Consider the following 16,459-nt stretch of genomic DNA (forward strand, 5'->3'; position numbering starts at 1 on the left):
AAGGTGTTTCTTTTCTACTGCTTTAAAATTGGAAGTATAATAGAATTCTCCCCTCCTCGCATAGCATCAAAATTAGTTTTGCAAAAAATAGTAGTGAAAAAATCAATTTTTAGTTTTTTTTTATATATGTATGTGATTTTTTAATTTGGTATTTCAAGGTGTAATTTGAAACCGCATCCCTTGTTTCACTGGTATCAATTTTGCTTAACAATATTGGCCCAACATTTGCAGTCAGCGGCGAAGCGACAACGATCGGCGCTGACCATGAGGAAAGCGGCCCACAAAGCTCTCGCGATCTCTGTGTCAAAAACTTCTTCAGGATTCTCGACGTTAACTTGATTGTAGCACTGTCAAAAGGGGATCCCAGCGTAGAGCAGCAGTGATGTCATAAAGCTATCTAAGCAGCCAGTCATATTGAAGAATTCTCACAGCAGACCAGGAAATAAAAAGCACTGATTCAATTCACATTTTAATTTTTTTTTAAATTTTTTACAGAGAGCAAAGTAAAGGTTGGGACGTACACATGGGGTTATGGTAGAAGCTGAAATATCATAAACTTTAAAAAATAAACATTTTTATTATTAAAAATCTAATACTTTTCTATCAAAGGAGAAATTTGGCATTCCACAATAAAATTTGTTTTTCAGGGCCAGACAGTTGTTCAGCAGGCAATATGCCGTTAAAACCCCAGTTACACCTATTCCAACCAGGCTTAATTTTTAATTGGGTGTTTAACAGCATACTTAGATCGGAAAAGCTTAAGTTTTCGTCATTTCAACTGATTTCACTGATTGCGGGCTTTGGGAATTCCACAGCGCAGCCTGTGGTGGAGCAGTGAATGACTGACTGCAACTTCAGGATTTCTGCGTTTAGCTGTGCATGCGCTAAAACTTGAAGTTACCGTCAGTTTCAGAGGGGTAATGACAGCGAACGCTGACAGTTCGCCATCATTGCCACCGCACAATCCGGGCCAATATAATTGGAGCACATAGGTGGGAGCTGTTGCAGTCAATTAATATAATGCTGTCATTCTCGCAATAAGAAATGTGTGATACAGACCCGAGTAGCAGAATTTAGCCTGGGTTTTAAGAGCGCTGATAAGTACAGTTGAGTTGGGAAACTTTGGCATAGGGACATAAGATATGGGATTTTTAAAGTAAGATTGACAAATGACGGCCTGTCCCAAAATTGATCCTATTGATTTATATTAACCATCTGTTTTTGTGTTGATGTGAAGAATGAAGTGACCATAATCTCTGCTCTTTTACTGCTTTGTCTGCCTTAAGATGCAAATTCCTTTTTGCGTTTAAGGCAGTATTGCTTTAAATCATCTATCAAGTATTTAACACTTTTTAAATGTGCTTGTAACGTTGCATCTGGGGTGACGCCACAGCCTCAACTTGTTGCTTTCAGTAATGATCCTTCATTACGGAGGACTTAACGTGGTCTCATCACATCGACGTTGTAACCAAGAAGGCATGCCAACGCCTGTTCTTCCTCAGGAGACTGAAGAAATTTGGAATGGCCCCCCAGACTCTCACCAACTTAGAGTATCCTGTCCGGCTGCATCACTACCTGGTATGGTAACTGCACCGCCACAGACCGCAAGGCTCTACAGATGGTAGTGAAAGCTGCACAACACACTATAGGAATTAAACTACCTGCTGTGCAGGATATCTACCCCGAGAGGTGCCGGGGGAAGGCCCTGAGAATCATTAAAGACACGAGTCACCCCAGCCACAACCTCTTCACCCTGCTCCCGTCCAGTAAGAGATACCGAAGCATACGGTCTCGTACCAACAGGTGTCGAAACAGCTTCTACCCCCAGGCCATAAGACTCATGAACGATTAATTTATTATTATTTATTACTGTTTTATTTATTATTACTGTCTTTCTATTAGTATTTCTATTAGTATTTTTATCATTGTTATGCCATATTTATTCCAATGTTGGGAGGACTCGTAAAAATCAACATTTCATTGTGCAGTACACACATCTGCTGCATATATGACAAATAAAATTGAATTGAATTGAATTGATCCACAATGATGCAGTCATTGCAGTGTGGATTTAAAAAGTATTTTCTTAGATAAATGTGTTTGGCACAGTAAAATTATCAGCCAAAATTCTAGATGACTCCATCACCATCCTTGGGTATATCTTGTCCCACTGGCAAGATAGACCCACCATAGATGGGGGTATAGTGATATACATTTAGGTGGAAGTGGCCCCAGGAGTCCTCAACATTGACTGCAGACGCCATGAAGCCTTGTGGCTTCAAGTCAAACTAAATCAAGGAAATCGCCTGTTAATCCCTACTGAACACACACTTCCCACACCCCTATTGATGAATAAGTACTCCTCCGTGTTGAACATCGCTTGAAGGAAGCTTTGAGGGAAGTAAAGGAATAAAATGCACTTTGGATGGGGAACTTCAATGTTCACCACCAAAACTGGTTTGGTGGTACCACCGCTGGCTAAGTCCTGACGGACATGGTTGTTGGACTGAGGTGAGGTGGAGAGGGAACCAACACAAAGAAGTAACCTACTTGACCTCATTCTCACTAACCTACTGTAGACACGCCTGTTCACAAGAGCATTGGTAGAAGTGACCATCACACAGTCTTTGTGAAGGCAAAGCCAAGTCTCTACCGTGAGGACACCCTTCATTGTGTAGGGTGGTACTGCCACTGTACTAATTAGGACAGATTAAAGACAGATCTAGCAGCTCAAACTGGGCATCCATGAAGTGCTGGGCATTCAAAGAGCAAGTTTTTTTTTTTAATGTGCACACTTACCCTGCCAAGAGGTTGGCAATCTTCTTCCCTTGCTTCCACTATGCTAGTGCTATGAGACCAGCTCCGGTTTCATCTGACTTTTTTTTAGTTCCTCGCTTTCCTCCCTGTGTAAAACACCTGTTGCTTGCTTTGGTACACCGTTTGAGCATCGGTAACTTCAGTTTTGTTGCAGAGCTTTGATTTTAGCAACTACGGATGGTTAATACTTTAAACTTTATCTAACTGGTGAAATTGTTTTCAGGTTTTAACATTAATGTAGGTGTAAGAATGTTGCATTGAGGATGTATGGATAGAAATGGATACAAGAAAATCATCTTATAGGGTTTTGGATGATGGTGTGAGCGGGCAGTTTGATCTATTTGTCATCCCCAATTATTACTTATTGATAATGTGTACATCAGTGCTACTTTTAACACAAAATTGAGTCTAGCCTGTTGCTGTTTGTAGAAAGCAGGGTATTTTGATGGTGATCGTCATGGATTCCAGTCTGGATACTCCATCTAGTTGACGTGATAACTTCCTCACTATAAGATTAAGTTTTGCACTGTTGTAGGCTTGCCAGTATGTCTTCAATGCATGTCACAGTCTGATTCAGCCTGAGTAAGTGGCCAGTGAAGGGAATGAATTGGTAACAAGGGAGCAAAGTTTATATTGGGGCAGAAGATGATGGCTTCGGTGTTAAGTTGCAGGCAGCCTGAGAGCATGAAGTTTGTCGTGGGGTCAAGGTGGTGGAGAGATAAAGCTTGGTGCAAGCTAACTCTTTGCCTGCAAATGATGTCTGAGAGGGGCAGCATAAAGTTGAGGGAGAGGAGGGATCAAGGGTACATCCTTGAAGACTCTAGGAAATAGCACAGGGATGGGAAGAGAAGCAGTTGCTGGAGATGTGTTGCCTGTGTTCAGACAGGTAGGAGTGGAACTACATGAATGCAGTCCTACAGCGTTGAACAACAGAGGAAAAGCAATGGAGGAAGATGGCATGGTCCACACTGCCAAATGCTGTGGAGAGGTCGTTGAGGACAAAGAGGGATAGCACACCACAGCCAGAGAATGTCATTTGTGACTTGGGTCGGGGCTGCCTCAGTGCCGATCAGGATGGCAGGTGGACTAGAGGAATTCAAGCAGGAATTTGAGAGAGATGGGCATGGAGGTAGGAGGCAAGGGCGTATTTGAAAAACTTTAAGGGGGCAAAAGGAAGATCAAGATGGGACAGTGGTTGGATAGAACAGAAGGATCAGGACAAGTTTAAATGAGAGAATCATATAATTACCATAATCAAGCGTGTGTGTGTGTGTTTAACACCTGCATTCATTTACTATTTTACAGAATATGAATTTGTGCATTGGGTGAAATATCTGTACTATAGCTCTTTTTAAATGGCTAGTGTACAAGCATTAAATATTTGTAAACTACTGTACTTTGGTGTAAAACATTTGGTTGCATTGTAAGTGATTGATTTTTGTTCCTATGCTAAGCTATTCTATCTTTGTTTTTCAGCAACATGGAATTGGTCGGCCTAGTGTTTATCATGCAGTAGTTGTCATCTTTTTAGAATTCTTTGCCTGGGGACTGTTGACCACGCCAATGCTAACAGTAAGTACAGTATGTTTCATAGAACATTTCTGCAATTGCTTACCGCATCAAACAAAATTTGACACTCTACTGAAATGGCCCAGTAATAAATATGTCACCACCTTCTTTGCTATAATAATGAACATATTGTGAAAGATCTGATCAAACTTTTTGATACAGTGCTGTCCTTGATCTGGAAACCCTCAATCTTATAGAATCATAGAAATTTACGGCACAGAAGAAGGTCATTCAGCCCATCGTATCTGCGCCGGTCGAAAAAGAGCAATCCAGCCTAATCACAATTTCCAGCTCTTGGTCCGAAGCCTTGCCGGTTACGGCACCTCAAGTGCATATCCAAGTACTTTTTAAATGTGATGAGGGTTTCTGCCTCTACCACCCTTTCAGATAGTGAGTTCCAGACCCCCACCACCCTCTGGCTGAAACAAGTTCTCCTCAACTCCCCTCTAATGCTTCTACCAATTACTTTAAATCTATGCCCCCTGGTTATTGACCACTCTGCTAAGGGAAATAGGTCCTTCCTATCTAGGCCCCTCATAATTTTATACACCTCAATTAAGTCTCCCCTCAGCCTCCTCTGTTACAAAGAAAACAACCCCAGCTTATCCAATCTTTCCTCATAGCTAAAATTCTCCAGTCCTGGCAACATCCTCGTAAATCTCCTCTGTACCCTCTCTAGTGTAATCACATTTTTCCTGTAATGTGACCAGAACTGTGTGCAGTACTCTAGCTGTGGCCCAGCTAGTGTTTTATATAGTTCTATCATCGCCTCTCTGCTCTTGTATTCTGTGCCTCAGATAATAAAGGAAAGTATCCCGTATGCCTTCTTAATCACCTTAGCTACCTGTCCTGCTATCTTCAGGGATCTGTGGACATGCACTCCAAGGTCTCTCTGTTCCTCTACACTTCACAGTGACCTACCATTTATTGTGTATTCCCTTGCCTTGTTAGCCCTCCCCAAATGCATTACCTCACACTTCTCTGGATTGAATTCCATTTGCCACTTTTCTGCCCACCTGGCCAGTCCATTGATAGCTTCCTGCAGTCTACAGCTATCTTCATCACTATCAACCACACGGCCAATTTTTGTATGAAAACTTCTTAATCATGCCCCCTACGTTGAAGTCTAAATCATTGATATATACCACGAAAAGCAAGGGACCTAGTACTGTGGCCTGCGGAACCCCACTGGAAACAGCCTTCCAGTCACACAAACACCTGTCGACCATTACCCTTTGCTTCCTGCCACTGAGCCAATTTTGGATCCAATTTGCCACTTTCCCTTGGATCCCATGGATTTTTACTCATTTGACCAATCTGCTATGTGGGACCTTGTCAAAGGCCTTGCTTAAATCCATGTAGACTATATCAAATGCACTGCCTTCATCGACCCTCCTCATTACCTCCTCAAAAAATTCGATGAAGTTAGTCAGACATGACCTTCCCTTAACAAATTCATGCTGACTGTCCTTGATTAATCCGTGACTTTCTAAATGATGATTTATATTGCCCCTCAGAATTTTTTCCAGTAACCGAGGTTAGGCAGACTGGCCCGTAATTACTCGGTCTATCCCTTTCTCCCTTTTTAAACAATGACAATGTTAGCAGTCCACCAGTCCTCTGGCACCATGCCTGTAGCCAGAGAGGATTGGAAAATGACAGTCAGAGCCTCTGCTATTTCCTTCCTTGCCTCTTAACAGCCTGGGTTACATTTCATCTGGGCCTGGCGATTTATCTACTTTCAAAGATGATAAACCTCTTAATACTTCCTCGCTCTGTTTATCCTATCTAATATTTCACACTCCTCCTAAACTACAATGTCTGCATCATCCCTCTTCTGTGAAGACAGGCGCAAAGTATTCATTAAGGACCATATCCACGCCTTCCGCCTCCACGCATAGGTTACCTTTTTGGTCTCTAATAGGCGCTAATCTTTCCGTAGTTATTCTCTTGCTCTTTATGTATTCATAAAATATCTTTGGGGTTTCCTTGATTTTACTTGCAAATATTTTTTCATGCCCTCTCTTTGTTTTCCTAATTTCTATTTTAATTTCACCCCTGCACTTACTATACTCCTCTAGGCTTTCTGTAGTATTGAGCTCTCGGTATCTGACAAAAGCTTCCCATTTTTTCCTTATCCTACCCTGTTTCCTCCTTGACATCCAGGGGGCTCTAGATTTGGGAGTCCCACCCTTTTTCTTTGTGGGAACATATTTGCTCTGGACCCTCACTATCTCCTTCTTGAATGCCTCCTACTGCTCTGACACTGCCACTTCAAGGAGATGTTTCCTGTCCACTTTTGCTAAATCACATCTCGGCTTAGTAAAATCAGCCTTTCCCCAATTGGCCTTACTGAGTGACCAGCCTTGTATTGAGGCAGTTACTTGCTGTATAGAAGCTTTGAGATTCTAATCATACTTCAAAATGTAGGCATTGGCAGTTGATTTGAAAATATGATCTTTATTTGATTTGGATAAAATAAATTACTGCTCAGTGTGCTTCTGTTTCAGTAGCCTCCCTGTATTTAAGTCCTACATTGTGTGTATTTTAAACAGCTATTTTTTTTTTTTTTTTTTAAAGTGAAGCTTGTAAGGCGCAGCATTTTTCAAGGGGCATTTATTTAATGCTGAAATTGAGTGGTAACTTATATCTTTTCTATGCCAATTAAATTTTGTAAACTTGGATAAAAACAAAGCAACATTAAAAAAATAATAATAACTTTGGAAAATTTCTACTACAGTAACTTTTTAAACTGGTTTGCTAATGTTACAGATTCAACATGAGAGCTTTCACCTTGTTAATCACAGTTAAATTATTACCTTTTTTATAGATGATGTAGATTGGGAAAATAGTCACTTTATAAAATAAAAAATCATGACAAAGTAACATGAACTGTAGTGTGCCTGTTGTAAAGTCTGTGGGTTGTGCAGTTAATAAATACACAGACTTCAGAAGTAACAAACAAACAGGTCTTTACTATTCGAAGGTCCAGGTGAATCTGCCCCAGAAATCCTGCTACAACACTTATATACTGGTGTGGCCACTATCGGTATTACAGTATACAGAAGCCAAACAAATAGTGCCACACCTAAAGTAGTTCCCTTAAAGGTGAACGGTTACATTCAATAGTTCCCTTAAAGGTAGACGGGTACATACACTACAATCCTCCCTTTTTAGCTTATTACTTAGAGTCCCCATTAAACATACATATCTTCAACTTCCTATAAAACAAATTACAGCTATAATCTCGGTGGAGTCAATGTCATATAAAACAATTTACAAATATAATCTCGGTGGAAACAGTTCACAGGTTCCGTCTCTGCGGAAACAGTTCATAGATTCAGTCTCTGATCTTGACTCGTTCCGAACAACATTTCTTTGGGGTAGCCGGTTCACCTGGCTAGCGTGACTCCTCCATAGCCTTTTTCTTGACGTAGCAGCTTGAACTTTCGTCCTGTTGAACCAGCAGTGCGGACTTTGACAACCAACTGGCTGTCTTGACATTTTCCAGTTTTTCAACTAATTTAGCTCCTTTTGTAATGTCCCGCCTGGAATGGTAGCAGTGCTAATATTTTAGACAGTTATTATCTTCTGCTTCTTTTTCTTTTCTGCCTTTTTGAAACTCTCGGAGCTCCTTTCTCGGCTGCCATCTGTAGCGCCACCAACTCTCTATGTTCCTTAGACCTTAAGTGCTTCATCCGGATTTCAGCACTTTGAGAGTTTTCATCTCAAGCTGGGCAGACCACATCCTCATAATATTCAGTGTCACTCAACAGGTCATGGTAATATTCAGGTTCGTCCTGAGTTAGGCTAGCGAGAGAGACTTCTTCCTCCTCACCCGTCTGGACGTTAGCTGACGGTGGTTCCTTCCCTAAACATCTTTCTTGAAAAGCCTTCTTCATGCATTCATATTCATCCCGCTCTTCCTGGGTTATCTGCCATTCCTTCACGACGGACCTCATTTGTGAGTTCAATACCTTCCTTTCCACCGGTAATTGCGTTATCAGGCTATTTCATCCACCTCTTTCTCCAATACTTCCACCTTACGTTCCTCTTGAACTTTGGCTTTCAGCGCTCGGAAAAGTTGCGCCCTGATGCTCTCTAGTTCATGTTCAGGGACCATTCTTACAGTGTCCTGTTCTTCCACTGCAAGGATTCCCAGTTGAATCTGTTCTTCAAGTTGTTGAACCTCAGACATTGCCGCCTCATATTTGTCTTGGGTGTCCTTCAATGTTTTTATAAGTTCTTGGACATCCTGTCTTTCATGCTCTGCCATGATTTTCACCTCTAATTGCTCATCTATGGATGGAGCTTCTATCGATGAGTCTGTCTTGGCCTTGAGCTCAAGAATTTCCTGCAGCCTTTGGACTTCTTGCTCATGTTCAACCTTTAGTTGTTCATATGCTTCTACTGAAACTAGCTTTTCGGAGGCTGCTGAGTTAACCCCCTTCTGAATTGTAGCCTGGGCCTGTTCATACTGTTCTTTCAACTTCTCACACTCTGCTTGTAAGGAGTCGTAAAGAAGAACTGGAATAGAATCCTGGCTCCCTGAAGATTCCTCTTCCTTTGGTTCATTCTGTAAATATTCTAGTTCCTGAACAGCATCAGGGGAATGTGATTGGTATTTGACCATGATGGCTCTATGGTCGCTCTCTGCTTGAGCTAGCTGTCTCTGTAGTCTTTCCAGGTTCCCCCATTCGGTGTCCCAGAACTTTTCCATATTTTTCATCTCCTGTACGAGACGATCACTCAACTGTTCTAATTGTTGTCGTACTTTGACATAAGTTTGCGACCGAGCTCGGTGTTCTTCCATCATGGATGAATCCTTTGCTTGAACAGGCTCAGAATTCTCTGTCAACCTGGAGTTCTGCTCTGCAGCTTTATTCTTCTTGGTACCATAAGTCCTTCTGCCTGTCTTCGTTTTCGACTTGGTCTTATCATCATCCATTTCAGAATCTGAGCTAATAGCTTGCACCGAGTCCTCCCTCATTATGGCTTTTAGGTAATGCCATTCCATGTCTATTTTCTTAATCCACTCCCGTCCTAGAAGTGGTGGTCCTCCCTCAGGTAATACGTACAAGCTCATTCTTGGGTGTTCTTTACCCCTATCTCTCACCTTGACTCTTATTTTCCCCACGGGGTATACGTTATGCCCCGTGTATGTCTGTAATACAAACTTGGTATTTCTTAAAGGTATGTGAGAGAATAGCCGGTGATAGTCCCTTCGGTTGATGACTGATAGAGCTGATCCAGTGTCCAGCTCCATTCTTATTTGGACTCCAGCTATTTTTAGTATGACCCAGATGGCCTGTAGATCCGTTTCTTTACCCACATTGTGGATCCTCAGACTACCCAGCTCCTGGTTGTTTGGGTCTGAGTCTGAATTCTGTTCGTCTGAACTCTTCTCAGCCACCTTGTGTACCTTGTTGTACTTTTCTGGTGGTGGCTTCCTTTGATTATTGATCTTTTTCCTGGACCGGCATACCTTCGCGATGTGACCCAGTTTGCCACATTTCCTACACTCTTGGTTCTTAAACCAGCATTGATTCTGGTCATGCGTTGTCTTCCCACAACGGTAGCATTTTGTTGTGCTTGAAGTAATTTGGTCCACCCCGAGTGCCGCCGCCTTTAGTTGCATTTCCGCCATTCCTTTCGCTGCGGCTTCGTGCGATGCAGCTATAAGGACAGCCCTGTCCAGTGTGAGGTCATTCTCTTCCAGTAGTCGCTTCTGCGTCCCTTCTTTGGACAATCCGCATACGAACTTGTCCCGCAGCGCTTCTGTCAGATTCCCTCCGAACTGGCAGTATTTCGCTAGCCTACGCAGTTCGACCAAGTGTTCCGCATTGCTTTCGTCTTTCTTCTGCGTTTTTGCGTAGAATTTGAATCGTTCAGCCAGCATGAGCGGTGTGGGGTTCAAGTGGTCCTTCAGCACAGCCACAATCTCTTCGAAGGTCTGATCCGCTGGTTTATTTGGTGCTATTAGATGCTTCAAGAGCCCGTATGTTTTTGCCCCCATCGAGTTTAGCAATGTTATCGCCTTGTCGTTTTCCTCTATTTTGTTGGCTTCGCAATAGATCTCTATGCGTTCCACGTACGTGGCCCAGTCTTCTATTTCAGAATTAAAGTCGTTAATATTCCCTCGCTTAGGCATCTTTCTTCCCTTGGGAGCAGCACCAGTATTTCTTATTTATTTATTTGTTTCTAAGATGGCGGTTTTCCCGCGAAATCGGCGGTTTCCCGCTCTTTCCTTCTCTCCCCGCCCACTTCAATGGCGGTATGTCAATCAAGATGGCGGTTTTCCCGCGAAAATGGCGGTTTCCCGCTCTTCCTTTCTCACCCCGCCCACTTCAATGGCGGTTTTCCGCCTAATGGCGGCTTCCCGCGTTTCTTCCCGGTGGAAGGGGTACGCTTCCCCCTCAGCGGACAGGTTCAGCCGCTGGCTGGCTACCGCACAGCTCCCCTTACTCGGCTATGTCTTTTCCTCCCGCCCGCACGGCTCTACCGGCGCTGGGTACACCCCGTTAGCGGAGGACAGTTCAGCCGCTGGACTGGCTCTCCGTACCCGGCTCTGTCTCTCACCCGCACGTTCGATGCTACCGGCCCTGGGTACCCCGTTGGTGGAGAACAGCTCAGCCGCTGGACCGGCTCCTCGCAGTATCTCTCTCCGCACCCGGCTCTCACCCGCACGGTTCCCGTTCGCCTCCCCAGCCCTCTCGCAGACCGGTGTTTCCCTCCCCGGCTGCGGCTGGGTTTCTCTTCCCGCGCCTACTCGCAGGCTCAGCGCTTCGTGGCTGCGGTCGCTGCCCCGATTGTCCCGCCGATCGCGGTCCGGCTGTCACCCGACGCCGTTGGACCCGACTTTTGGCCGGCACAGCCCCCCCTCGACCGAGGTCGAGTGCTCTGCCCTTATCCTCCGGATGCTTCTACACCTTCCCCTACTCAGTCTCTTCGGCCGCCTTGTTTCTTGCTGGTCGGCTCACTCCGCACTGTGGCAGAAGGGTAGTCAGTGCCTGTTGCTGATACAGCTTTTGTTGTTAGTCTTCCTGCTTTCTGTTGTTGTAGCCTCGTGTTTTCTTTTGGTAGCACGACGAGGGCGGTTGTCTCTCTTCGACGCTCTTCGTTGCTCATGGTAATCTTGCCGCAGGGTACGATCGGACTCGTCGCCACTGTAAAGTCTGTGGGTTGTGCAGTTAATAAATACACAGACTTCAGAAGTAACAAACAAACAGGTCTTTACTATTCGAAGGTCCGGGCGAATCTGCCCCAGAAATCCTGCTACAACACTTATATACTGGTGTGGTCACTATCGGTATTACAGTATACAGAAGCCAAACAAATAGTGCCACACCTAAAGTAGTTCCCTTAAAGGTGAACGGTTACATTCAATAGTTCCCTTAAAGGTAGACGGGTACATACACTGCACCTGTCACTGGGTCAAGATCATCAATTAAATATTCCTGGGTGTAAAGTTCAGGAAGGACAGGAAAGGAAGTGGCGTGGCAATATTAGAGACCATGTTCTAGCACTAGTGCATAAGGATTTAAATAAAGAAATGGTCCAGACAAAATCCCTTTTGGATTGCACTGATGGAATAACAAGGAGACAGTCACATTACTGGGAGAATATTAGAGACAGCCAAACATTGGAGAGGAAATTGAGGATGAAATGTGGAAGGTAGTGGCATGTATTAACAATGGAGCCATAATTGTGGAAGATTATATTTAAGTATGTTAAAAGGGGAGTTTTTTTGGAATGTGTTCAGGTGTGGCGGTCCCAACGGTTGTCTTTTATATTGAGATATATACATAATTCCCTTTAACTTAACTTATTTATGTATGTATAACTTACCTAACTGTATGTATTTAATTTACTTATTTGTATAACTTACCAGTTAGGGCTGTTGCCTCTTTAACTTACCTGTTGGGCCATTGCCCCTTTAAGAGGCGACCTAATGCGCTGACGTCACTCATCACGTGACGCATGCGCGTCGGCCGCCGACCTAACGCGCTGACGTCATACGACGCATGCGCACTGGCCGCCGGCCCGATTCGGGCTTCCAAAACGGCCGCCAGCATAGCCCGGCCTATCGCGACTTCGGCTGTATTAGCCGGCAAGCGGGAGCGAAGTGATTCTCCGCTCCTGCGGCAAGTACTGGCACAGCCCGGCCTAGTAACCTTGGCCTTAAAGGCCAGCTTCAGTACCGCGGAGATTTACCGATAACGGCGCAGGTCACGTGACCGCCTAAGTGCACGTAAACGTGCCGACGTCATGACGCGGTCACGTGACGCCCAAAGTGGGAATAAAGAGCTGAGTGTGAGGAGGTCATGAGGCTCCCCACAGGACTGGGAACGTAGTCCTTGTGAAGTCCTTGCTGGGACAAGGTCTACAATATGGTGCTCCTGCAGTCAGCCATCTTACCTGCTATCTTACTTACTGTAAGACCTACAACATGGAGTTCCTGCAGTCAGCCACCTTACCTGTTACCTTACCTGCTGTAATTATCCTGTGATCTACAATATGGTGCTCCTGCAGTCAGCCATCTTACCTGCTACCTTACCTGCTGTATTATCCTGTCCTGGTAAATAAACAACTTATTTATAGTTCGTCGAAGCTAAACTCTTTTATATAGTGGCGATTTACACGAACCACTACACAGGACTGTTTTCTCAGTCAGTATTTGCTACACCCAACAGGCAGAGAAGTACTACTTGACCTGGTTCTGGGTAATGAAGCAACACCCAATTGGTGGCCTAAAAGTAGCTAGATTAAATCATATTTGAAACTTAGCATTTAGTGCTTCCAGCGTAGATAACCAAAGTGACAGTCAGAACAAATATAAAGAATATAGGAAATCTACAGAAAGATGGATTAGAAAGGTTAAGAGAAGAGAGAAAATTGGTTAAAAAAAAAAAATAGGCACATTAGTGGTACATGGATAGTCAAGGTAGGGATAGGGATGATAAGAGATGAGGGAGGCAAACTTGTAGTGAATAATGAGGAAATGTCAGAAGTACAATTTAAGCGCTTTGCCTCACTTTTCAGAGGAGATGGTTATTGTCATTGTAGAACCACCAGAGATGGGTGCAGACAATTAAGTGAAGGTTATTATTCAAAGAGTACTAAATAAGCTACGCGAACTTTAAAGCAGACAAATCACAGTTTAAATCTGAGGATTGAGAAAACCTAGAGAGGGAATAGCAGATGCCGTGACTACAAGTTTCTAAAATTCTGTGGAAAGGAAAATTGTGACGGAGGACTGGGAGTTGGCTAATTATGCATTTAATGTATCAGTTAAAAAGGAAAGATTAAGATCTGAATCCAGAAATGTTAGGATGTAAAAATCTGTGGAAAAAGCTCCTGTGTATCTTTTCAAAATTAAGCCAAAATATACTAGTGGCTTTTAATCTTAATTAGCTGAATGCGAAGCAAATGCCAGTAAGTAGATTTTGTACAATGAAACTTGGAAATTATTTGAGGTAAAGCTTATAAACTAAAACTGAGGTAATGCAGTTCTGCTTTTACTAAGCATCTCACAAAATGCTTAGCAAAGAGGACACTGCAGCGATTTATACCACTTTCGTCTTCCCTCCTTTGCCATACCAGTGATGGTATTGGGAAGGTACTGTGTGTATCATGGAATAGCTTTATTCACTGAAAGGGAATGTACACTGCAGACCAGTGGACCCTGCTGACCCTGGAATTTCTAGAAGAGCTTAAAAAATGAGAAAAATCAAGGAACCACTGGAAAATGAGCTGCATTTTTTGATCTAGATTTTGGCAAATATCCAAAAAGTGTGTTACTACCAGAATAATGATCTTCGCTTGGTTGTCTTCACTTTGGAGTTGTTATAAATGGTTGTGCAAACAATGTGAAGGTCAGTTTATCTACTTCCATTCAACACATTCCAGAGCCACAGATTGGGATGGGGGGGGGGGGGATGTCACCAAATATTTCTCATTGAACAATGGTCTAGTGGCATTATGCAAAATATTTTTGGAGAATATGTTTGGAGAATACCCATTCAGGAATGTAAAACTGCCTAAATATTTATAAGGGCAGTCACAGCACTTTGGTTTTACTTGTCTAAATTATCCAGGTCAATTAGTCAGCCATGTTGTCTGTCACATGATCCGTTCCTGTTTGAGTAATCTCTCTTCCACAAAAAATTGAGTATCTCCCATTGACATACTTTTTTACTGTACTGTGATTAAGATGCTCCTTAAAACCTACCTCTTTGACCAAGCTTTTGGTCATCTGCCCTAATATCTCCTTATGTGGCTTGTGTCAAATTTTGTTTTATAATAGTCCTGTGAAATGTTTTGGGATGTTTTACTATGTTAAAGGCGCTATATAAATGCAAGTTGATGATGATTGAACTAGCAATTGGCGTGCAATATGCAAAGCCAATGCTACCTAAGTTGGTGATCTTGGTTTACTCTTGGTCTTCATTCAGCTCCATAATATTTGACAAGTATTTTGTGCACTAATATGAAAGCTGCAGGGTTGTCGTAAAAACCCAACTGGTTTACAAAACGCCTTCAGGGAAGGGAAGCTGCCACTCCTACTTGTTAGCTCATCTAAGTTAAAATTCAGAACCACTTCAATATGTGCAAAATATAGATTTTTTGGGGGTAAAATTCTTTCTTTTGTTTTTAATCTGAGAGCTAGTTTCATAAAGGCCAGAGGATAGCTAATGTATCAGCACTATTCTCATTATTTACTGGGTCTCTATCAAACAGTGTACAATGGACTTTCAGAGGTGCCATATAGCTCAATAAATGTGATGTAATTTTGTGTCTCAATAACTGAACTTTGTTAGATTTTAATCATCATTACCGTTTCAGACTTCAAAGTGCAAAAAAATTATGATTAACCTAGTTTTCACTGCTTGTGAATATTTGCTTTAAATTGTGCTTTTTTTTATTATTGGCAAAGTGTTCCTTAGGCATGAGCTGTTGTGTTTTGAAATAGGAACACCTGAATATTTGGAGCAATTCTGATTTGCTGCATAAACTTGCTGTAAATACATGTTCATTTTTAACATTGGTACAGTAGCCTCATGGCAAGTTGACAAGTTCAATAAATCTGGTATTTTGTGCACTAGCATGAAAGCTGCAGGGTTGTCGTAAAAACCCAACTGGTTTACAAATCACCTTTAGGGAAGGGAAGCTGCCACTCCTACTTTCTCTGTCCTACATGTGATTCCCGTCCCACATTGGTTGACAGTTAATGCCCACAGGGCAACAAAGGATAGGCAGTGCCAGTGTTGCCCACATCCCAAAACAATTTATTTTTAAATCAGATTTTTATTCACTAGCCCATTAGATTTTCTTTTCAGAAGAGCTACTATCTAATGCACTGTCAGAATCAAGTTAAGTTTTTACACAAACCGCATACTTTGTTTAATGCATGTTATACTGCTTGACATCGAAATGATGTAAAAATCTGTTCTTTTGGTATTATTGGTTATATATGGCCCAAGCCTATGAGTGCAGCGCCACCAACACCCAAGAAGCTCGACACCATCCAGGACAAAGCAGCCCGCTTGATTGGCACTCCATCCACCACCTTAAACATTCTCTCCCTCCACCACCGGCATACCGTGGCTGCAGTGTGTACCATCTACAAGATGCACTGCAGCAACTCGCCAAGGCTTCTTTGACACCACCTCCCATGACACCACCTCCCAAACCCGCAAATTGTACCGCCTAGAAGGACAAGGGCAGCAGGCGCATGGGAACACCATCACCACCAAGTTCCCCTCCAAGTCGCACACCATCCTGACTTGCGTCACTGGGTCAAAATCCTGGAACTCCCTCCCGAACAGCACTGTGAGAGTACCTTCACCACATGACTGCAGCGGTTCAAGAAGGCAGCTCACTACCGCCTTCTCAAGGACAATCAGGGATGGGTAATAAATGCTAGCCTTGCCAACGACTCCCACATCCCATGAATGGGGGGAAAAAGCAGAGGCAAGGTTTCTGTAATTTATTTTGAGAGGTAGAATGTGAAGAAATGGGCAGATATTGGAGAGATTCCTTTTGGTGGAGGTGATTATATTCTCCGCTTTAC

At 43.1% G+C, this 16,459-nt stretch overlaps 1 protein-coding gene across 1 annotated transcript in view; it reads left to right on the forward strand.

Moving 5' to 3' along the window:
* slc71a2a (solute carrier family 71 member 2a) overlaps positions 1-16,459 on the forward strand; it is a 143,839-nt gene that overhangs the window by 40,242 nt on the left and 87,138 nt on the right. The window contains exon 2 of the mRNA XM_085984859.1: positions 4,294-4,389. Coding sequence (XP_085840985.1) covers positions 4,294-4,389 — 96 coding nt within the window. The remainder of the gene's footprint in view (positions 1-4,293; positions 4,390-16,459) is intronic.

Source organism: Somniosus microcephalus, chromosome 1, assembly GCF_052327205.1.
Source record: "Somniosus microcephalus isolate GS21.2 chromosome 1, FLI_Smic_1.0, whole genome shotgun sequence".
Lineage (NCBI taxonomy): Eukaryota > Metazoa > Chordata > Chondrichthyes > Squaliformes > Somniosidae > Somniosus > Somniosus microcephalus.